Genomic DNA, 24,509 nt, shown 5'->3' with positions numbered 1-24,509 from the left:
TGCCAATGAATGGACTTCTTACTAACCTAAGTTTTTATTTGTCTCTTACTTTCTATAGGATCAAATTTAAAATTAGCTCACATTTTCCTGAACTCACAAAAAATAAGCCCTAGCTGACGTAGCTCAGTGGATTGAGCGCGGGCTGGCAACCAAAGTGTCCCAGGTTTGATTCCCAGCCAGGGTACATGCCTGGGTTGCAGGCCATAACCCCCAGCAGCCGCACATTGATGTTTTTCTCTCTCTGTCTATCTCCCTCCCTTCCCTCTCTAAAAATAAATAAATAAAATCTTTAAAAAAATAAAGTTAAGCAACAGCAGTATGTGTAATACTACATATTTGGTGTTATCAGGGTGAGAAGTATAAGAAAGTTGACCTACCCTCATCATCTGGCTAGGGAAATGAGTTCCACACACGGACATTTTAGTGGCAATATAACACAATTTATTATTTAATACCTTGTGACTTGTGTACATAATAATTATTGTAAAATTCCAGGACAGACATGTAACAGAAGTGGTTAGGGTTGGCCTAAGGAGAAGATAGTACTTTGTACTAGGACTAGACAGATGGATCAGATTAAGATAGAAGTAAGATATTCTTGGTTAGAAGCAGTGACGTATACAGGAGTACACAGATAGGAATGAATAAAAAGCTGCAATGAAGATAGTCTGTTTGAGCCCTGGCTGGGATGGCTCAGTGGATTGAGCACCAGCCTGCAAACCAAAGGGTTGCCAGTTTGATTCCCAGTCAGGGTATATGCCTGGGTTGCGGGCCAGGTCCCCAGTAGGGGGTGCACGAGAGGCAACCACACATTGATGTTTCCCTCTCTCTTCCTCCCTTTCCCTCTGTCTAGAAATAAAGAAAATCTTTTTTAAAAGAAGTAATTTAGGGTATTAAAAATTGTTGTAGACACAATTAGCTGCATTTTCCAGTGACTACTGAAGAGCTTTGAGGTAAGAAATGTGCACAAAATATGAGGTGTAGACAGGTAATTACTACTTTCTATTGACATCCCCAACACTTGGGTGTGGCGTCCCTTATGCCAAAACAATGGCAGGGTTTGCCAACATTTGTCCTAGCGCTGTCAGCAGAGCCTGACTTGCTTGTCCACTCTCCCACCCCCACTGGAAAAACTGCTGTAGCGTCTTTGGGTCTGTTGTACTGCTGATGAACTAGCTTTTAAAAATGTTCTCTCTTTTATCTTCACAAATCCGATGGCATCCAGGCAAGCCGATGAAGAATTCCAGATCCTGGCAAATTCCTGGCGATACTCCAGTGCATTTACCAACAGGATATTTTTTGCTATGGTGGATTTTGATGAGGGCTCTGATGTATTTCAGATGGTAAGCTCTTTTGGTTTATTCTATTAAGTAGAAGTGGGCAAATTATGGAGAAAGTGGAATACATCTTTTTCAATGGCCACAAGAAGTTAAATAGGACTCGTCTTATGTAAGATCTAGAGGACAGGTGGCAAACACAAGGCCCAAGGGCCGAACCCGGCCCTCCACCTTGTTGTATCCGGCCCAGCACCTTGTTTCAACCCGCGGCAGTGCCGAGCTCCTTGCCCCTAGTTAAGGGGTAGTTACATGTACACAGTCTTAACATTACATTCGGCCCTTTGAAGGCAGCTGCAAGGCTGATGTGGCCCCCGGTGAAAATGAGTTGACACCCCTGATCTAGAACACTTAGTGAAATAAAAGCTAAATTTGAGCTCGTGTGAAATGTAATGGTCAATGCCTAACCTATTAGAATATGGAAATTGGGCAGTAATCAAGTCAACTATATACGTGAGTGCATATATACTTGTGGTAAATATACATAATAAAAATGACCATTTTGACCATTTTTAGTACACAGTTTTTCAAGTAACTTCAAAGAAAAAGCTTATTTGAGTCACAGTGACAATATATGCCAGGGAGCAAGGTCTCAAATGCTCCTCAAGTAACTTTTTTAAAAAAAGATTTGATTTATTCATTTTCAGAGAGAAGGGGAGGAAGGGAGAGAAGCATTGATTGGTTGCCTCTCTCACATCCCCTACCAGCCTGTATAGGCCCTGCATCCCAGGCACGTACCCTGAGATTAAAACCATGACCTCTCGGTTCACAGGCTCAATCCACGGAGCCACACCAGCCAGGGATCAAGTAACCTTTTAAATCACACCATTAATCCATCGTTATGCCACCGTTGTAATATTGAAGTTGTTGTAGAGCTAGGTGCTTGTCTTTACCCCTGTCCTTCTTGTCTTAGCGGAAAAGCTCCTTTTTCTTGTTCAAAGCTTGACCCTTTTCCTGTGCCCTGAATCCCATATGTACGGGCTGTATCTATCAATCAATCATGACCTCTCTAATCTGTATTTTTGTTTTATTAAGACCGTTTTTAAAGAGCAGCTTAAGGTTCACAGCAGAACTGAGGGGTAGATACAGAGATTCCCCATAAACTCCCAGCTCCCACACATGGATAGCTTCCCCCACATTCAACATCTCCCACCAGAGTAGTGCATATTTACAGTTGCTGAACCTACGCGGACACACCATACTATCCAAAAGCGCACAGCTTATATTATGGTTTACTCTTGGTCTTGTATGTTCTACTGGTTTGGACAAATGTATAAAGACAGTTGTCCATCAATATGGTGTCATCCATACCCTGCCACTTCGTCCCTCCCCTGCTAACTTTTGGTAACCATTGATATTTTCACTGTCTCCCTAGTTTCACCTTTTCTTGAATGCCATATAGTTAGAATCATACAGTATGTAGAACTCTCAGATTCCCTTCTTTCACCTAGTTATATGTATTTAAAGTTCCTCCATGTCTTCTTTTTATTTTTTTATTTTTTAGAGAGAGGGGAAGGGAAGGAGAAAGAGAGGGAGAGAAATATCAGTGTGTGGTTGCCTGTTGTACACGCCCCACTGGGGACCTGGCGCACAACCCAGGCATGTGCCCTGACTGGGAATTGAACTGGCAATGCTTTGGTTAGCAGGCACGCACTCAATCCACTGAGCTACACCAGCCAGGGCCCTCCATGTCTTCTTATGGCTTGATGGCTCATTTCTTTTTATTGCCAAATAATATTCCATTGTCTGGATGTACCATTGTTTGTTTATCCACTTATATACTGAAGGACATCTTGGTTGCTTCAAATTTTGGCAATTGTGAATGAATTGCTATAAATATCTCTGGTCAGGTTTTTGTACAGACAAAAGTTTTTAACTCCTTTGAGTAAGTAACAGAGAATGTGATTGTGGATCATATGGTAAGAGTATATTTTAGTCTTGTGAGAAACTGCCAAACTATCTTCCAGTGTGGCTGTATCATTTTGCATTCCCAGCAGCAATGAATTATGCCTTTATGGTTGGGTTTTTTGTTTTGTTTTGTTTTTGTTTTTGCCTGCTGGATCTGTCCACTGGGTGTGGTAGTGAAATCTTCACTATAATAGGTTCACCTGCCCTGGCTGGTGTAGTTCAGTGGATTGAGTGTGGGCTGCGAACCAAAGGGTCACCGGTTTGATTCCCAGTCAGGTTGCAGGCCAGGTCCCCAGTGTGGGCTACAGGAGAGGCAACTACACACTGATGTTTCTCTCCCTCTTTTTCTCCCTCCCCGCTCTCTAAAAATAAATAAATAAAAAGAAAATATTAAAAAATAGGTTTATCTGTTTCTCCTTGCAGTTCTATTACTTTTTTCCTTGTATACTTTGACACTGTTGTTTGGCACACACACATTAAGGATTGGTATGTCTTCTTGGAAAATAGAACTATATCATCATGTAACGCTCTTTTTATCTCGGATACCTTTCCTTCTTTTAAAGTCTGTTTCTGAAATGAATATAGCTATTCCTGCTTTCTTTTGATTAGTGTTAGCATGGTTTATTTTCCTCCGTTCATTTACTTTTAATCTATAAATGTCTTTGTATTTATTTATTTATTTTAAAACAATTAGCAATAATTCTGCCTCAGGTAAACCTCATTAGCTACAGTACTGCCACTGCACAAAGCTAGGTGCACTTTATATTTAAAGTGGGTTTCTGCCCTGACTGGTGTAGCTCAGTGGGTTGGACATCCTCCCACAAAGCGAGAGGTCCCACAAAGTGAGAGGTCACCAGTTCAATTCCCAGTCAGGGCACATGCTTGGGTTGTGTGTTCAGTCCCCAGTCGGGGTACATGCAAGAGGCAACCAATCAATGCTTCTCTGGCACATCGATGTTTCTCTCCCTCTCTTTCTCCTTCCCCCTCTCTGAAAATAAATAAGTAAAATCTTTAAATAAATAAACAAATAAAGTGGGTTTCTTGTAGGCAACAGATACTTGGGTCTTATTTTTTGAATCACGCTGACGATTTGTTCTTTAATTGGTGCATTTAGACCTTTGATATTCAAGGTGATTATTGGTGTATTTGGATTAATATCTGCCATATTCCTTACTGTTTTCTGTTTGTTGCCCTTATTTTTTTGTTCTTGTTTTGGTCCTCCAATATTTTTCTGCCCTTTGTGGTTTTAATTGAGCATTTTGGGTGATTCCATTCTCTCTCCTTCCTTAGCATATTGGTTATACTTTTTTGCTTTTTTTAGAGGTTGCCCTAGAGTTTGCAGTATACATTTACAACTAACCCAAGTACACTTCAGATAATACTATACCACTTAGTGGGAAGTATTGAGAACCTTATAATAACAAATAATCATAATTCTCCCCACCTATACCTTATACATTTCCTGTCATTAATTTCACTTATATGTAAGCATATATGCACACACACACACACACCACTGAAAATACTGTTGGTACTATTTTGAACAAATTATCTATTTGATTAATTAGGAATAAGAAACATAAAAGGTTTTTTCATTGTTCAATTACACCTGTTCCAGTTTCCCCCCTTGCTCTCCCCTGCCCTATGCCCCCGCCCCCACAGTCCGCCCCCACCCTATTGTCCATACCCATGGGTCACTCATGCGTGTTCTTCACCTAGACACTTTCCTTCTCTATAGAACTTCTTTTAACGTATCTTGCAAGAAATTCTCTCAATTTTTGTTTGTCTGAGAAAGTCTATTTCTCCTTCATTTTTGAAAAATAATTTCACAAGTACAGTATTCTAAGTCTGTGGGTTTTTTTTTATTCTCCATACTTGAACTGTCACTCACTCTCTTCTCGCTTTCATGGTTTCTGAAGAGAAACTGGATATAATTCTTAGATCGCTCTTCTTGTATTGGTAAGGTATTTTATTTCTCTGGCTTCTTTCAGAGTTTTTCCCCTTCATTTGGATTTCCTGCAGCTTAAAATGCTTATATGCCTGCATATAATTTAATTGGCATTTATCCTGCTTGATGATCTCAGAGCTTCCTAGGTCTGTAATTTGAAATATGACATTAATTTGAGGGAAATTCTCAGTCATTACTATTTCACTATTATTTTTTAAAGATTTTATTTATTTAGCCCTGGCTGGTGTAGCTCAGTGGATTGAGCGCGGGCTGGGAACCAAAGTGTCCCAGGTTCGATTCCCAGCCAGGGTACATGCCTGGGTTGTAGGCCATAACCCCCAGCAACCGCACATTGATGTTCCTCTCTCTCTCTCTATCTCCCTCCCTTCCCTCTCTAAAAATAAATAAATAAAATATTTAAAAAAAAATATTTTATTTATTTTTAGAGAGAGGGGAAGGGAGGGAGAAAGAGAGGGAGAGAAACATCAATGTGTGGTTGCCTCTCACATGCCCCCTACTGGGGACCTGGCCCGCAACCCAGGAACATGCCCTAACTGGGAATCAAACCAGTGAACCCTTGGTTTGCAGGCTGGCACTCAATCTACTGAGTCACACCAGCCAGGACTATTACTGTTTTAAGTATCACTCCTGCTCTTTTCTCTCTTTCTGGTATTCCCATTATGTGTATGTTACGTACATACACCTTTTGTAGTTGGCTCTCGGTCCTTGGGTAGTCTGGTCTATTTTTTAGTGTTTGTTGTCTTTTTGGTTTTTGAAGATTCTATTGATATATTCTCCAGCTCAGAGATTCTTTCCTCAGAGATTCTTGTCCAGTGTGCTAATAAACCCATCAGTGGCATTATTTATTTCTGTTACACTGTTTTTCATCTCTGACATTTCAGTTCTTAGTATTTCCATCTGTCTGCTCACATCGCCTATCCGTTTTTTGCATGTGGTCTATTTTATCTATTAGATCCATTCGCATATTAATCATAGCTTTTTAAAACTTGCCAATCTGATAATTCCAACAGTCCTGCCTTATATAGTTCTCATATTCTTTCTTTTCAAAATTTTTTTTTTTACTTTTGATATGACTTGTAACTGTTTTCTTCATAGCTAGATATGATGTACTGGGTACAAGGAACTGCCATAAATTGCCTTTTGTAATGTGGTGGTGAGATGGGAAGGGAATGTTCTCCAGTCCTGTGATTAGATCTCCACGTTTTAGCAAGCCTGTGCTTCTGAACTCTGAACTTCTCCAGAGTTTCTCAGTTGTTTTTCTCCCCTCTAAGGGGTCAGGGCAAGTGGAGGGAACTGGAGTTGGGTGTTTCCCTTCTTCTGGGTCACTTAGGCTCTGGTAATACCCTAGCAGGTTAGGTTCTGGCCAATTAGTTTCCACGAGGACAGGCCTTATTAGGAAAAACAGAGTGCTCTGGAGTATTTTATTTCAAAATCATTAGTTTTCCCCTCCCCCTGCCAGAAGCATGAGAGCATTTTTCTCCAGTATTTACTGTGGGAACCTAGTGGAGTTTTCGGAGGTAAATCTCACAGTATTGTAGCTGCCCACCCCCTGAATGATCATGTGCCCCTGGAGTTTTTAACTCTCAGAGTGGTCCGCTCTGAGCCTTCAGCAATTCTTCATTTACAGGCCGGGTTTCTCTGCCCTGGCAATGGTTTCTCAGGCAGTTTCTGCTCACAGCTCTCTTCTTCTAAGTGTGGCCTCCCGTTTTTGCCTGTTGGTGTCTCCATTTTTGCCCTATGTCCTCCTCCTCGTAGGGACCCAAGAACAGGCATTGATTTTTCAGTTTGTTAGGTTTTTACGTGTTGTTACAGTAGACGAGTGACTTTCAAGCACGTTACATGCACACGCAGAAACCGTAAGTTTCAAATGTATTTTTAACTTTAGCCTTCACAGTAGTCCTTTCCTGTTTGCGTATGAGACAGAGATTCGATCAGTACCTTCAAAGACGTAGATTCAATTTTGTCTTTTTATAATTAAGTCTAACTCATATACTTGGACATTTTTATTCAATAATAATTGTTTAAAATACGAAATAAAAGCTGGTGTAGCTCAGTGGATTGAGCGCAGGCTGCGAACCAAAGTGTTGCAGGTTCGATTCCTGGTCAGGGTACGAGCCTGGGTTGCAGGCCACGGCCCCCAGCAACTGCACATTGATGTGTCTCTCTCTCTCTCTCTCTCTCTCTCTCTCTCTCTCTCTCTCTCTCTTCCCTCTCTAAAAATAAATAAATAAAATCTTAAAAAAAAGATTTGGGTATAACTTTTTATGGTAGAGCTTTACCTGAATAACTTACAAACCCAAAAATTCATTATGCCTCATATAAAACCATTCACTGTTCCACTTCCACCCAAAGCTGTCCTCTTGTGTTCTATACCATTAATGGTAGTTCTTGTCATCTTCATCGTACAGGGTGTCCAACCTGCAGCCTGCGGGCCGCGTATGGCTCAGGATGGCTGTGAATGTGGCCCAACATAAAATCATACATTTACTGAAAACATGATGAGATTTTTTTTTTATTACATGTTGCAATATATTTAATGTGTGGCCCAAGACAACTCCTCTTCTTGCAGTGTGGCCCAGAGACACCAAAGTGTTGGACACCCCTGTAGCCATATACCCTTTACATTCCAAGACCCGTATCTTCTTTCATTTCAACTAATGCAGTAGCCTTTTAGCTCCTTCATTTACCATCCATATATGCCTAATTTTCAAGATAATATTTGCCGTTAAGATTTTTTTTTTCCTCAAAAACTTACATTTCACGGACTACTTTTTACTCAGCTCAACATGAATTCGGCACCAACTTTCATCAACTTTCCAGCGAAAGGCAAACCCAAAAGGGGTGATACATATGAGTTGCAGGTGCGTGGTTTTTCAGCTGAGCAGATCGCCCGCTGGATTGCCGACCGAACTGATGTCACCGTAAGTTTCCCTACTCTGTAGACAGTGACTTTGCCGTTATCCGCTTGGAATCTTACTGGGCAGGTCCCGGTGGGTCTTGTCCACACCTCACTGAGATGGTAGTAGTTGGGCAGTCTATTTCATAGAAGCAGCATTTCACACGTGAGTAGCATTTCACAGAATCATCTTGATGAAAGCATGAAATTATAAAACACCCTCCATCATTGAATTCGGCATGGAAACCACTCTTTTGACCTTATTAAATCCATAGATTATCTAGTTGTACTTGACTGACAATACTATAATATAAAAGATGTTATGTTGTGGTTAAGCAGAATTTTGTACCTATTCCATCCCATCTTAAGATACAGTGTAGATTCTTGATTAAGATGCAAATAAAGAAATGTAATCTCTCCTGAAAGCAACCACAGTGATTTTGATTGTGTTCATTTCAAATCACTTTCACCTGTATAATCAGTTTCATACTTTAACATGTTTTTCTCTCTTTCCCATTAGATTAGAGTAATAAGACCCCCAAATTATGCTGGCCCCCTTATGTTGGGATTGCTTTTAGCTGTTATTGGTGGACTTGTGTATCTTCGAAGAAGCAATATGGAATTTCTCTTTAATAAAACTGGATGGGCTTTTGCAGCTTTGGTGAGTGAATTTTAGAAGAAAATCGTATGAATAAAACTAATATTGCATTGTTAGGTACCGTTTTGTTTATTTCTTAACTGTGGAAAGGATTTCATATATTATTATTATTATTATCATCATCATCTTATACCTTAAGATGGGTTTGTTTCCTCCATTATCTCATTAAGATGGCCAAAGCTGGGAAGAACTGATTTTTGTTCAACTTAAGTGATAGACTGTCACCTCTAGAAAATCTGCAGTTCTTTTGGAAATAATCTCCTAAAAGGCTTTTGAATATTCAGTTTTAAAACTTGTATCAGCTTATCGATAATTTTAAAATGGTGTTTTTCTTTCAAAGTAAGTATTTAGTCTTGTGATCCTTGTGGTGAAAGACAAGCCCTTCATTAAGAAATCATTTCTCTGGGAAAAAAATGTTCTTCATGTATTACTTGAGTAGATGCACTTTTCATACACCTATCAGTTGATGGAAGGTGGGAACGGCTGCACCGTGTTATATGAGTATTTCATTATTTTTTGTTTCGTAGTGTTTTGTGCTTGCCATGACATCTGGTCAGATGTGGAATCATATAAGAGGCCCACCGTATGCCCATAAGAATCCCCACACGGGGCACGTGGTAAGAGAAGCCAGGATTTCTTTCCATTGTACACGAGAGTTAACCTTAATGCTTATTAGCCTGCAAGACCAGCACGTGCACGTGAGGGAACTAGATTTTAGCTTTGGATTTTCGATCTTTCTGTTAAACAAGCTTCAGTTGCTGAAAAAAAAGATGCAGTACTCTTGAAAGGAGGAAGTTTCTTATCGCATTCGAGGAGTCGTTTTGAATATCCTAGCTAAGAATGAAAATCAGCCTTCAGCTAAATACAATGTTTGATCAAGTACTTGAGCATCTATGGTTTCTAGGCACTGTGCTAGGTATCATTAGATATACTGATAAACAAGAGAAACACGATCCTATCTTCATGGAGCTTACATTATGTACCTTCTAGTCTTATACACCGAAATACTCGTTTTCACATATATTCTGTTGTTGAAAACATAGTATAAGTGCCCTGGCTGCCGTAGCTCAGTGGATGGAGCACGGGCTGGGAACCAAAGTGTCGCAGGTTTGATTCCCAGCCAGGGCACATGCCTGGGTTGCAGGCCATGGTCCCCAGCAACCGCACATTGATGTTTTTCTCTCTCTCTCTATCTCCCTCCCTTCCCTCTCTAAAAATAAATAAATAAAATCTTTGAAAAAATAGTATAAGTACAATGAGAAGAAACAATTATAAATAACACACAAATAGTTTTTATTTTAGCCAAATGTATTTACTGATGAATACCACAGACCGAATGCCTTCATTTATAAGGTGAACCAATAAGTTCATATAGTTTGAAAATAGCCCATGTTAGGATTAGGATAACAAAATTCAATGTATATTTAAAGATTTTATTTTGTCTTTTTTCCTTCCAGAATTATATCCATGGAAGCAGCCAAGCCCAGTTTGTAGCTGAAACACATATTGTTCTTCTGTTTAGTATCCTCTTTATAAGTCCTTGGTGCTGTGTTTTAATTTGTGTGGGGTTTTTTTTTTGCGTGTCTATTGTAGTATTCTCTCCACAGAATTTGGTTGCAGCTGCTCTCTTATTAATGCAAGTAATAATATCTTTGGAATTATATTACTATGTCATAAGTCCTAGCCTAATCAACTAAAAACCATCAGGGACAAACCAGAGTGTGACAAAGCCATGGTCTTTGGATCTTGCAACAAGGCAGATTGCATATGGGGGAAACAAGGGACATCTTACCTAAAGAGAGAGAGAGAGTTCTGAGATTTGAGGAAGGGGCGGGGCTTAGGTGAAATGTAAATGAAGCCATGTTTGGATATGCTCAAAGCAAAACCAGGCTAAGTGTAAAGGGGTCAGCATCAGCTCTGGACTGTGAAGTGGACTGGGTTGTTTCCTGGAAACTACCAAGTTTAGAGAAATGTGGGATTTTTGTCTTCAGAAACTCCTTATTTGAAGCTGTGCACCTTGGTTGTAAATTGTGGCAGCTTAGAAGTTGTACTTATAAATTGAGTGACTGTGATCCTCTAGGCAAGAATGGAATGTTTCATTCGAATCAGTCTAGGATTTTAAAGAACAGTGTAATTCATAGAGTAAGAAAAGAGTGTTAAGTATAAAGAAAAAAATCAGCCCTTGCTGGTGTGGCTCAGTGGGTTGCACGCTGGCCTGCAAACCAAAGGGTCGCTGGTTGGATTCCCAGTGTGCCGCACATGCCTCTGTTGTGGGCCAGGTGCCCAGTAGGGGGCTCATGAGAGGCAACCACACACTGATGTTTCTCTCCCTCTCTTCCTCCCGTCCCTTCTCTCTAAAAATAAATAAATCTTTTCTAAAATCATCATTTTAAAAAAGAATGTTTTCTTGGATATAAAAATAATTTGGCATATCTCCAAATTTCGAGCAGTAAGTGTACGAATCTGTCTTTTGCTCCTGATGCTTTGTCCAAATTGTTTCCCGAAAGGGTTTTGCTGCAGAAGGGGCGGCGTTGCTGCCGGGTGTGTATATGTGCACCGATGTCCCTAGCAAGTCATCTCCATTGTTATGTGTCCTCTTTTATATTAACGGCTAATTCAACAGGCCAAAAATTGTAGGTCAGTTTTAAAATCTACCTTGGCAAATAATAATCAAGGTTATTTAAACACTTTCCCGGAATTTTGTAATGAGGTTTCATTTTATGCAAATATCTTTTCCTTCGTCGTGTATTAAGGTGCTTTGATTCTACTAGCTCTTTCAGTGGCCCCAGTGCTTACATGTTCTGGACTGCTACCTCCTCTAGTTCCTATTCAGTTATCCCAGGGTAACATTTAATGATGGTTATTTATGTATTTTTTTTTTCATTGTCTCTCCCTACTACAGTGTAAACTTGTCCAAGGAAGGGTCTGTATTTCGTCCAACTTTGTAACTCCAACCTATAGTAGGCGGTGACTGCCGTATAGTAAGCAGTGCTAGTAAAAGTTTAAAGAATCAGTAAATGAAAGGAAACCGTACACAAGGAAGTGCATCATAGCTCTTGGTAACTGAGAACAGCACACAGAAACCCTGGTGGTATATTGCGAGATGGAAAACTCATTCAAACAGAAAGCATATAGACCATGATACAGAAATAAACCGTTCCAAATATAAAAGTGGCAACCGTTAATCAGAGTACTCTGTAGACAAAGCCTATAGAAGTGACCAGTCTTTACATGTACCTGCATTTAAGTAACTCAGGAAGAAAAAATAATTTCCGGAGGAGGTGACTTGGCCAAGCAACTAAAAATATGATGAATGGGCATCATTTCTAACAAGAGGCTATGGGAGAGCAAGTGCAAGATGGGAATGAAGGGATGAATAGACAAATTGTAGAGCCACTTACTCATTTAGGCCTTATCTGAACACCTTTGTTTCCCTTTCTGCTTCGTTACACCCCCTTGCAGAGCATACAGTGTGCATGCGTGTATGCATAATTAATGTGGACATTTTTACCTGCTGTTTGAATTAACCAAACTGCAGGGTGAATCTCTCTTCTATAAGAACACATTCTATTTGTTTTTATTTTAGCATTCAGCCATGCTATGTGTTACCTATTTGCTTGATAGATCTATTTTGTAGTTATGTAGCTTCTATATTAAGCTGAATAAAAGTGAGATCATAGCATGTGGGATTTTCTTTTTTAATTAGAATAGGACAAAATTAGGTAGTTATTTGTACTTCAAAGGCTAATTGTTGACATTCTGGAGCATTTGGGGGAAGTTATTTTTCAAATAAAAATTAGTTGCTCTTCTATCTAAATGGTGCATATTTCAAGTGTGTCCTTTTTTGGATGGTGGTTGAGACATTCAAAATGTCTTTAATATTTTAAAATATGTATGAGATTGAAGCAAAAGTTATAAGACTATCCAGCAATGTTATATCAAAGTCCTCTTGCAGGAAAACTCATAGTTCATCTGTAAGTTACAACGGTACATTTGTGTAAAATATCAATTTTGATTTTTACAAATAAGCAATTTTTCAACCTTAATATTTTTGTTATATCTTCACAGTAAATGATTCTGCTGTTTAGACCCAAGGTTACTCATTTAACAGTATTTTCTAATTAAATTTTGTACATTTATGTATCCTAGTTTTCTATATGAAAGACTAGGACTAGGAATATTGAAGTGGTGTGTCTTTTGTGTCCATGTGAATTTTTCCTTAAACAGTTTTTTTAAAGATGGCGGGGTTACCTTAGGGATGGTGCTTTTATGTGAAGCTGCTACATCTGACATGGATATTGGAAAGCGAAAGAGTAAGTCATATCATATACTAATTCTGCCCTTAAGCCTTTAATCAAGAAAAAATGGCCCTGGCTGGTGTAGCTCAGTGGATTGAGCCCAGGCCTACAAACCAAAGGGTTGCCAGTTCGTTTCCCAGTCAGGGCACATGCCTGGGTTGTGCGCGCCATGCCCCAGTTAGGCAGTAACCACACATGGATATTCCTCTCCCTCTCTTTCTCCTTCCCTTTCCTTCTCTATAAATAAATAAAATCTTTAAAAAAATAAAGAAAAAAATGATGACCCCTTAATCACTTCCCCTCTTGTTTACTTCTTTACTATTTTAAAAGTAATATATCCTAATTATATAAAATGTGGGGGGATAGTAATATGAAACATTTGGGGGCAGATTTATCCATTATTCCACCATTAAAAAAGCTAATGTAATATAGTTCTTTCCATTTGTAAAAACATCTCTAAAACACTAGTGCAAAATTTTGAATCTTGTCTTCCCCCTTTTTAAATGGAGTTCAATAATTCACTAATAAATATTTTCCTTACACAATTTTAAAGTTATACTCTATCCTATAACTTACTTACTTAACTGTTCTGATTTTGTTAAGCATTTATTTTTTTTCTTTCATTATGATAAACTCTTCTTTAGTGACTATCATGGTATATTAAGCTTTATCCTCATTTCATATTGATACCTTAAGGTAGATTCCCAGTAGTCAGATGATTGTGGTCCTGCGTGTATTTTCAATTTTCTTGATGTTTTAAACTGATGATGTCAAATGGATTGAGCGCCAGCCTATGAACCAAACTGTCACCTGTTCGATTCCCAATCAGGGCACATGCCTGGGTTGTGGGCCAGGTCACCAGTAGGGGGCATGTGAGAGGCAACCGCACATTGATGTTCCTCTCCCTCTCTCTCTTTCTCTTTCCCTCCCTTCCTTCCCTCCTCTCTAAAAATAGATAAAATCTTTTAAAAAATAAAAAATAATCACTCTTTGATCTATTTCTAAGATTCTAACCTAATGAAATAATCACAAATAGTACTAAAAATTTCTTTAGCACTTCCTGTGTGCCTGGAACTGATATATGATAAAAGTACAGTTCAAACATATCCACAGTGATACTGTAAGTATATGTATGCGTGCATTTTAATTAGGGGAAAAAATGGCTTTTCTACAGGGAGCATGCATCAATACTCACGAAAAGATTTTTTGACTTTTATATTTTAGCCACTGATGATGTTGTTTGAACATTTAAAAGCGAAAAAGTGTTCCGTCCATATAAGAGAACTAAAATTTGGTTGTAGTATTGGCCCGTAAGTGTATTTCCCTAGAGCTCTAGCACACAATGCTTTCGCACATCCCTGCCTTTATGCTCCGTAGCCGGGCTCAGTTTGGGGACTCAGAGTCTCAACGTCTGGGAATCGTACTGGAGCATCGTGGGGCCAGTATCTACAGTCAGGATCATTAACTGCTGTGCTAAACCAGGGCAGATGAGATTACTGGAGACAGCTCTGAATTTAGGGCAAGGAGTCAGGGGTTTCCCCATCATTTAAAATGAAGTGTCCAGCCCTGGCTGGTGTGACTCAGTGGATTGATTACTGGCCTGCAAACCAGTCGCTGGTTCAAATCCCAGTCTAGGGCGCATGCCCGGGTTGCTGGCCAGGTCCCCAGGAGGGGGCACACAAGAGGCAACCACACATGGATGTTTCCCTCTCCTTTCCTCCTCCTCAAAAAATAAAAATAAATGAAATCTTTTAAAAATTAATGCATGCTGGCCCTGGCTGGCGTAGCTCAGTGGATTGAGTGCGGGCTGGGAACCAAAGTGTCACGGGTTCGATTCCCAGCCAGGGTACATTCCTGGGTTGCAGGCCATGACCCCCAGCAACCGCACATGGATGTCTCTCTCTCTCTCTCTCTCTATCTCCCTCCCTTTCCTCTCTAAAAATAAAATATTTTTTAAAAAATTAATGCATGCTGCAATGCTTATTAAAAAATAGCAGCCCTCTGCCTACTGTCTTCTATTTGTGACCTAAGCAAACATATTGGACAATGTCAAGCATTTAAAAAATACAATGAGGTGTCAGTGCTGAATGAGTTCCTCACACAGGTAGCACAGCTACCTGTGCGTGGATCAGGTACTTTCAAGGGAGACTGTCACATGTCATCAGATGTCCTTAAGTCAGTATTTATCAATAATGCAATGAGGCCACTTTTAAGGATTTAAAAGGAGTTAATAAGTGTTTTTCTTGTCAGTAGAAAAATGTTTTAACACTAGATTCCTGATTGTCATGGCTTTAAAGGAATTCATTAATTCATACAGTTAAATCACACAGCTATGTAAATGAAGCTACTCTATTATATTGTAATACACATATTAAAGGGCAAGGCAGAATCCTGAAGATCAAAGAATGGGCATGTAAAGGGTTGGAAAGTTGCAGTTTACCAGTAAGTTGTAGCCCTTCTGTTTCACTCTTTGAACTGTAGACTAAAATTCACGCCCTGCTTCTTCATCACACTCACATGCTAATTTTACTCTGTGTTTTGTTTTTCTGCAGTGATGTGTGTGGCTGGCATTGGACTTGTTGTGTTATTCTTCAGTTGGTTGCTCTCTATTTTCAGATCTAAATATCATGGATATCCATATAGGTATGATCATTATTCAATTATATAGCAATTACCTCTAACTTACAAAGATTAGAGTTGATGTTGCTTTATAATATTTTCTTACCTCCAGGCTATTCCAGCTTCTAAAACAGATAGTCTTTAATTTAATTTAGGTATGTTGCATATAAAAATTAATTTAAGATATTTATGATATAATGGGCAATAGTATATGATTTCTCGGGGACATCTTTCAGGGTTATTCTAACATTACCTCATTTAAGACAGAAATGTATAAAACAATGCAGAGAACACCTTATACCATATCTAGTCAGCACAGTTCCTTGTCTGCATGCTATACTACCTCTTGAGGAGAAAATTATTTTTTAAATGTTTTTGAAGACGTCTCACCTCTGCTTTTCAGGGCTCTTTAGATGCCATAAACAGAACATTTGATTAAAATCCAGTTTGTAGAAAGCATGCGAAAGAGTGTTTAAGAACATCTTGAAATGTTCATAGAAATATCTAAGCCTCAGGGAGGTGATTACTCACTTGGTTGTAAATTCTTGATTTTACTCTGTTCATAACCAAGAGAAATGTACCTACATAGGAGGGGAGACCCAAAAGAAAACCTGGAATTACCTTCTGGAGGGCCGGCCCCTTGTACTATAGGCTTCCCCTGCTAAGTGACTGTTCTAGGCACCATCTGCATCAGTGAGCAGCTGGCATTGTTGTGAGAGGCTGCGTTAGGCTTCAGTGAATTTTTCTTAAGACTTAGCGCATTTGTCCATTTCAGGATGGGTGATTTATGAGGAAACTGCAGTTTTTGACCAAAACCAGCATGACTGCCCCTCCCCCTGTCTCTGCCCCCTCCCACCCTGTGCCCCACCCTCCCCATTCACCTGATCTAGCCCCGAGCAACTTTTGTCTTGTTTCCCCTGATGAAAAAAGTCCTCAAAGGGAAATTTTTTGACCTGGTGGAAGAGGTGAGATAAAAAACAGCAGTAGCACTAAAAGATCAAAATTAACAAGTTCAAAACTATTTTGAGCACTGGAAAAAAGTTTCAGTAGGTGTATTGCATTACATGGAGAGCACTTTGAAGGCGACTGAAGTTTAAACATGTAAGAATAAATACACAATTTTTAATACATAAACCTTGGGCTTTTGGGGGGAGGTCCCCCTCGTAATTGGGATTATTGTGATTAAGTTTAGCTACGTAACCAGAGTGCCAGTTACTATAATTTCTATTCTTTTACTATAACATTGTTTTGTTGTATAAAGGTTATGAACAGTAAAGGTAAAGTATATCAAGTGATATTTTTTAAACATAAGTTCATTCTTCGTATTTTTAACACAACTTTTTAGTGGATAATTTTGAACAACTCCCTGATGGATTAAGACTAAACTCTACTAGTACTTTGATTTTTTTACTTATAATCTTTCACCTTTATATTCTTATTGTTCTGTGTAAGTATATTTTAAAAAACTTGCACCTCTGTAGAATACTAACTGGGATGCATAGTAAATTTTGCTGGGATTTCTGTTACTTATTTGACCATATGGTTTATTCAGTTATTTATTGTTGTCTGCTTTCAGGACATACTTTAACTTGAAGTTATATCTGTTTCCTTTCCTCCTATAAGACAACCTCAGTAGGTCAGGGTTTGCTCACTTTTTGTCATCGATACTCAAAGTTTATTATATTGGGTTGGCCAGAAAGTCAGTTTAGTTTTTTTTTCTTTTTTTTCTATAAAGTAAAAGACACATTTTTCATTTTCACCAACAACTTCATTGATGTGAATATTTTGAGTATGTCAGCTATCTCCTGTTTGGTCGAATGTTGATTGTTCTCAATTAATGTCTCAATTTGATTGCTATCGACTTCAACTGGTCTAGCCTACCTTGGAGCATCATCCAGTGAGAAATCTCCAGCATGAACTCCGCAAACCACTCCCGACACATTCCAGTCCCAGCACCTTCTCCACACACCGCCCAAATCTTGTTTTGCATTTTAGCTGTGTTTTTACCTTTCTTGAAATAATAAAGCATAATATTCCGAAAATGTTGTGTATTTTCTTCCATTTTCAATATTAAAATGGCTACACGAGAATTCACCCATTTCGATAAGTCTTTTTTTTAAATGCACGCTGATATGACAGCTGTCACAATACAGTGTAACAAAATTGATTCCAATGAAGTGAAAGACAGCTGAGCGCTACGAGAGCCATCTTGTGGAAAAAACACCAAACAACGTTTTTGGCCAAGCCAGTACCTGCACTCAAACACTCTTTGCTCTATTAAAGTCAAGATATTTATTAGAAATAAAGCCTACCTTTTTCCAGAGACTAATAGTTTGGTATATATTTTTGTTTCAGCTTTCTGATGAGCTAAAAAGGATCCCAGAGATATGTAGACACTGGAGTAATGGAAATTGATAAAATGAAGAAAGGTGTGTGTGCAAAAAGAAGAACGAATTTGTGTATTTTGTATTACCTCTTTTTTTTTTCCAAGTGATTTAAATAGTTAATCATGTAACCAAAGAAGATGTGTAGTGCCTTAACAGCAGTTTCTTGTCAAAATCATGAAGTATTTGGATACAATCTTTTCTTTCCTTTCCCAGTAAACTTTATGGAACATTTCATTTAATGGTATTAAGAGTATTATAAAAACTTTAAAACTAGGACTCCATTTTAAGTAGAACAAGGTTCCAAACTCCTTGACTTAACTTTTGTCCACGTGATTTTACTTACCCAAAGGAGGAAGGAAGTCCTAATCAGGTGTTCTGCATATACATACCTTTGCCTATTGCAGATAAGTGCTACATCCGGAATCCATTCTTAGCTTTTCCATCTTTGCATCGATGTGTATACTTTCGCACATTTTTCCTTTTGAGCAGAGAAATCATATATGCTATGTGGTCTCCTGAAAATAGGACACTATTCTTCAGAGTACATGTCTAGCCTTTAGAAAAAAAGACTAGCCCATCCTCCTCCATCTTTCCGACCGAAATACAGTGCTGGCTATCTAATGCTTCCTGGTAGCGGTAGATGTTAAAAAGTATTTCTAAATACAGGATTATGATTTCTGCATGAGTATGGAAGTAACTACTTTGTATTTGGAAAGATTTCAGGTTCGTTCTGTCTCCCTAGTTTTATTTAAGGCAGGACACTCGATAATAAAAATGTAGCTTAGGGCTAAACATCGTCACTTCTTTCATTTGTACCTAAATGAAAAAAAGGTAGGCTTATCTGGTTAATTTGGTTTTTGTATTACAGTTACAAAATATTTCAGTAATCCCTGTGTTTGGGAAAAGGACTCCCCTAGATTAGGAGAAGACAGTCATGAAATACTGATTGTTGCCTGTAAATAGCAAGTCAGTGCTTCTCAAAAGCTGTTCTTTGTTTGCTATTATTTTAGCCTTTATTCTCCCCTTTAAGTGATAAAACCAAGTAAACATTTAAAGAGATTTAGTTTGAACGTTGTCTTTTTGGGTCAGTGGAAATAACCATATGTGCTAACCAAATTTCTGTGAAGAATGAAAACCTAACGGTTATCATTAGATCTAGCTATAACCTCCCCATAGTTATGAAGAGTATACTGAAATGCCGCTCTGCCGGAAATAGGAGAATTATGATTGTGAAACAGAAATTGTAGAAGTATCGAATGAAAATAATACTGTGACTGCCTGCTACTATTTACTATCTAATAAATCTTCCATGTCATCTAGAAGTCCTATATAATAGAGGTTTGCAGAAAGAGATGGATATAAGTATCTAAGAAATGTTTTATATGACTTTTTTAATGTGTTTTTGTTAGTACATTGGGTAGGTGCAGGGATCTAGTCTAACTCTTTAGTGGAGCCCCTTTTTGTTCATTACTCCCCTGTAAATTGTGTGATTCTGGACTCCTTCTCTGCTGTTCTTGTACGTGTCTCAGGCCAAATACACATGCTGTGATTCTTACGAGACTTGTATGAAGATGCCCTGATTTGTGCAGCCTGGCCAGGGGAAGACTACTGCCATGTAATCTGTGTTAGCTCCAGATAATTTGCCATGAGCAATCAAAAGAATGACCGTTCTTTGCATTTGTTTTATCTCCCTTAAGAGCACATTCTTTTTATGTAAGGAGAAGAGTTGCATTGTGGCTAAAATCTGTACAAAGCAGATATTTACTACACTTAGAATAGTGTTGCCTTTGTGAAAATGTTGGAATTCGCTTTCATCTGAAGTGCCTTAAGTAGACTCTTTACTTTTCTAGTAATGGTTTAAATATTATTTGTTATGCATTGTTAAAATACTATTAAAAATGACACATTGTAGTGGCAAAAAATAACCAAATGTCTGCCTGTTTGCTTTTTGACCATATCAATAAACTTTTACAATCTAAAAGTTCTGAGTGTTTGCATTAACATCTAAAGAGGGGTGAATTTCTAACACTAAACCAGTATTGTAATATTAGGATATTCCATTTTGAAATTACAATGAAATGTCTTATTGTCCTAATGAAAATGAATTTGATGAGCCAGTTTCTTTAAGTATTTCTAAGGTGAGATACATTACCCAGGATTCCATACGTTATCCTTCGTGAGTATGGCCACCCATTAGATTAGTCCAAACAGCCGAGTAGATAAATAGGTTGAACTAGCTTTTGTCCCAGTGAACACCATGACTAGATAATTCCCTTTTGGTACTAAATAATTTATTTGAAACAGCCAGATGGATTATCAAGTTAGACTGGACAGCAGGACATTTGCCAACATGGACTAGAAGCACTGGACAGCAAGTAAAGAGATCTGGCTATTTTTTTTTTAAGATTTTTTTCTTTATTTTATTTTTTTTATTTTAATCAGTGTTCAAGTACAGTTTTCTCCCTTTTACTCCCAATCCAGCCCACCCTCCCAACCCTCCCCCTTCCCTCCCATTACCACCCTCCACCTAGTTTTTGTCCACACGTCCTTTAAATTTGTTCCTGTAAACCCTGTTCTCTGAAATTCCCTCTTCTGTCCCCTCTGGTCACTGTCAGCCTGTCCTCTATTTCAGTGTCTTTGGTTATATTTTGCTTGCTTGTTTGTTTTGTTGTTTAGGTTCCTGTTAGAGGTGAGATCATATGGTATTTGTCTCTCACCGCCTGGCTTATTTTGCATAGCATAATGTTTTCCAGCTCCATCCATGCTGTGGCAAAGAGTAGGAGCTGCTTCTTTCTTTCTGCTGCATAGAATTCCATTGTGTAAATGTACCATAGTTTTTTGATCCATGCATTTACTGATGGGCACCTAGGTTGCTTCCAGCACTTGGCTATTGTAAATTGTGCTTCTATGAACATTGGGATGCATAGGTTCTCTTGGATTGGTGTTTTAGTATTCTTAGGATAGAGTCCCAGCAGTGGAATTTCAGGGTCAAAAGGCAGATCCATTTTTAGTTTTCTGAGGAAGTTCCACACTGCTTTCCATAGTGGTTGTACCAGTCTGCAATCCCACCAACAGTGCACTAGGGTCCCCTTTTCTCCACAACCTCCCCAACACTTGTTTGTTGCTTTGTTTATGATGGCCATTCTGACTGATGTGAAGTGGTATCTCATTGTGGTTTTAATTTGCATCTCTCAGCTAGCGATATTGAACATCGTTTCATGTGTCTTTGGATTTTCTGTATGTCCTCCTTGGAGAAGTGCCTGTTCAAGTCCTTTGCCCATTTTTTAATTGGATTCCTTGTCTTCTTAGAGTGTAGTCATGTAAGTTCTTTATATATTTTGGAGATTAAACCCTTGTCTGAGGTATCATTGGCAAATATGTTTTCCCATACAGTTGGTTCTCTTTTAATTTTGATACTGTTTTCTTTGGCTGTGCAGAAGCTTTTAATTTTGATGAAGTCCCATTTGTTTATTCTTTCCTTTATGTCCCTTGCTCTAGGGGACATGTCAGTAAAAAAGTTTCTGCATGAAATATCTGAGATTTTCCTACCTATGTTCTCCTCTAGGACTTTAATGGTGTCACATTTTATATTTAAGTCTTTTATCCACCTTGAATTTATTTCTGTATAAGGTGTAAGTTGGTGCTCAAGTTTCATTTTTTTTTGCACGTAGCTGTCCAGTTCTCCCAACACCATTTGTTGAAGAGGCTATTTTTACTCCATTTTATGTTGCTGCCTCCTTTGTCAAATATTAATTGACCGTAGAGACTTGGGTTTATTTCTGGGCTCTCTGTTCTGTTCCATTGGTCCATGGGCCTGTTTTTATGCCAGTACCAGGCTGTTTTGATTACAGTGGCCTTGTAGTATAGTTTAGCGTCAGGTATTGTGATCCCTCCTACTTTGCTCTTCTTTCTCAAAATTGCAGCAGCTATTCGGGGTCGTTTATGGTTCCATATAAATTTTTGAAGTGTTTGTTCTATGTCTGTGAAATAAGCCATTGGTACTTTAATAGGAATTGCATTGAATGTGTAAATTGCTTTGGGTAGTATGGACATTTTGATGATATTAATTCTTGCAATCCATGAACACAGTATATGTTTCCATTTGTTTGTGTCTTCCTTGATTTCTTTCCTGAGTGTTATGTAGATTTCTAAATACAGGTCTTTTACCTCTTTGGTTCGGTTTATTCCTAGATATTTTATTTTTCTTTTTGCTATTTCAAATGGGATTTTTTTCCTTGATTTCTGCTTCTGCTGTTTCATTGTTGGTGTACAGAAATGCCTTTGATTTCTGGATATTGACTGTGTATCCCACTGTTTTGCCAAATCTTTTAAGATTTTTAAAAAATATTTTATTCATTTATTTTCAGAGAGAGGGAAAGAGAGGAAGAGAAACATCAGCGTGTGGTTGCCTCTCACACACCCCAACTAGGAACCTGGCCTGCAACCCAGGCGCGTGCTTGGATGGGAATCTAAGTAGCAACCCTCTGGTTACATAGGCCGGTGTGCAACCTGCTGAGCCGCAGCATCCAGGGCAGACATCGGGCTTTTAAATAGCTTTTAGTCCTTACTCTTTGTGTGGGTGTGTGGCCATAGCCAAGTCCCTTGAACGTCTCTGAACGGGCTTTTTTATTCTTATGTGAGTGCAGTGAGGACTAAGTCATAAATCACCTCAATGTTCCTTCTGGCACTACTGTTTTATGATGCAAAATAGTAAAGGTGTCTTTTTAAGCTTTGAGTAGATACCTGTGATTCTCAGGTTTGGTGTTGAATGAGATAAAATGTAGGATGTTTTATAATCCGATTTATGAGGAAATAGACCATGAAGCTGCAAATTGTTTAATAATATGTATTGAAATATGTTTTAGAAAGGATACACTTGAAACCGATATGTTAATATCACATCTTGATTTAAATGGGTTTTGCCCAATTGTAACCAAGGATGAAATCAACACCTGTAATAGCTATGCTAATAAGATGAAAAGTTAAAACCAAAAAGACCTTAATACCATTTAATCGGCCCCTCCATTTCTAATGCTAAAGAAAACCTTCCCTGGAGAGGTGAAATGATTTCCTGAAAGTTATACCAAGGAAATGCCTACAGGTTTCCTATTTCCTGCTAATTCCCTTTGGATTGGGTTTCTTTTGAAGATGTAAATTATTACCCCCTGGAGACATGAAAGCCATAGGTAATTTGACCTTGGTTGCTTCCTGACCTTTATTTAGATTGCTGGGAGAAGGGTCCTAATGAGAGACACATTACCCATAGGGGCTGACACATTGGAAGAAGGGAAGAGTTTTATTCAGAAGAGAGGCAAGAAACAATAGCCTAGAGATCATTCTTCAGAATTTTGCCTGTTTTTAAAGATTTTATTTATTTATTTTTAAGGAGGGGAAGAGAGGGGGAGAGATTGAGAAACATCAATGTGTGGTTGCCTCTGATGCGGCCCCCACTGGGGACCTGGCCCACAACCCAGGCATGGGCCCTCACTGGGAATTGAACCTGCAACCCTTTGGTTCGCAGCCCTCGCTCAGTCCACTGAGCTACGCCAGTCAGGGCAGAATTTTGTCTTTTACATCTGTTTCACTCTGTGTCCTCAACTTTTCCTGGGTGTAATTAGGGGACAAAATACCACTGACTGTCAATCATAAAACAGAAATGCAAATCAAAACAATGAGATGCTACCTCACACCTATTTACGATGGCTACTATAAAAAAAAAAACATGCAATAAATGTTGGGAAGAATACAGAAAAATTGGCCCCAGCTGGTGTGGCTCAGTGGATTGAGCGCCAGACTGCAAAGCAAAGGGTTGCTAGTTCAATTCCCAGTCAGGCCACATGCAGGCCAGGGTTGCAGGCCAGGTCCCCAGTATGGGGCACACGAGAGGCAACCACACATTGATGTTTCTCTCCCTCTCTTTCTCCTTCCCTTCCCCTTTCTCTAAAAATAAATAAAATCTTAAAAAAAAAAGAATACAGAAAAATTGGAACCCTTCTCCACCATTGGGCGTGGAGAATCTAAAATGGTGCAGCCACTATGGAAAACAGTATAGAGCTTCCTCGAAGAATTAAAAATAGAAGTACCATATGATCCAGCAATCCCACTTCTGGATACAGATCCGAAAGGATTAAAAGCAGAATCTCCATGAGATATTTGTACACCTACATTTACAGCACCACTATTCCCAACAGCCAAAAAGTAGAACCAACCAAGCGTTTGTGGATGGGTGAGTAGAAAAACAAAAGGTATATACATACAATAGAATATTATTCAGCCTTAAAAAGGAAGGGAATTTTGACACACAACAGGGATCAACCTTGTCAGGGCACTATGCTAAGTGAAATAAGGCAGTCACAACAAGAAGTACTATATGATGCCACTTCTGTGAGGTACCTACAGTAGTCAAATGCATAGTGTAGGGTAAGTGCGGGCAGTCTGGC

The 24,509-nt window shown here is 38.8% G+C and overlaps 1 protein-coding gene across 2 annotated transcripts in view; it reads left to right on the top strand.

Moving 5' to 3' along the window:
* MAGT1 (magnesium transporter 1) overlaps nucleotides 1–20,050 on the top strand; it is a 28,768-nt gene extending 8,718 nt beyond the window's left edge. The window contains exons 3-10 of one of the 2 annotated variants that reach the window (XM_045847525.1): nucleotides 1,226–1,343; nucleotides 7,992–8,132; nucleotides 8,628–8,768; nucleotides 9,293–9,382; nucleotides 10,223–10,286; nucleotides 13,004–13,078; nucleotides 15,616–15,706; nucleotides 18,038–20,050. In XM_045847525.1, the coding sequence (XP_045703481.1) occupies nucleotides 1,226–1,343; nucleotides 7,992–8,132; nucleotides 8,628–8,768; nucleotides 9,293–9,382; nucleotides 10,223–10,286; nucleotides 13,004–13,078; nucleotides 15,616–15,706; nucleotides 18,038–18,053 (736 nt within the window). In that variant the 3' untranslated portion in view covers nucleotides 18,054–20,050. Of the gene's footprint in view, nucleotides 1–1,225; nucleotides 1,344–7,991; nucleotides 8,133–8,627; nucleotides 8,769–9,292; nucleotides 9,383–10,222; nucleotides 10,287–13,003; nucleotides 13,079–15,615; nucleotides 15,707–17,558; nucleotides 17,718–18,037 lie in introns of those variants that run through there. The other variant, XM_045847524.1, reaches the window with a different exon arrangement.
* Nucleotides 20,051–24,509: the final 4,459 nt, after the last annotated feature.

This window comes from Phyllostomus hastatus, unplaced genomic scaffold (genome assembly GCF_019186645.2).
Source record: "Phyllostomus hastatus isolate PE091 unplaced genomic scaffold, TTU_PhHast_1.1 phas_contig_551, whole genome shotgun sequence".
In the NCBI taxonomy this organism is placed as follows: domain Eukaryota; kingdom Metazoa; phylum Chordata; class Mammalia; order Chiroptera; family Phyllostomidae; genus Phyllostomus; species Phyllostomus hastatus.
This window is presented reverse-complemented; position numbering and strand designations above follow the sequence as displayed.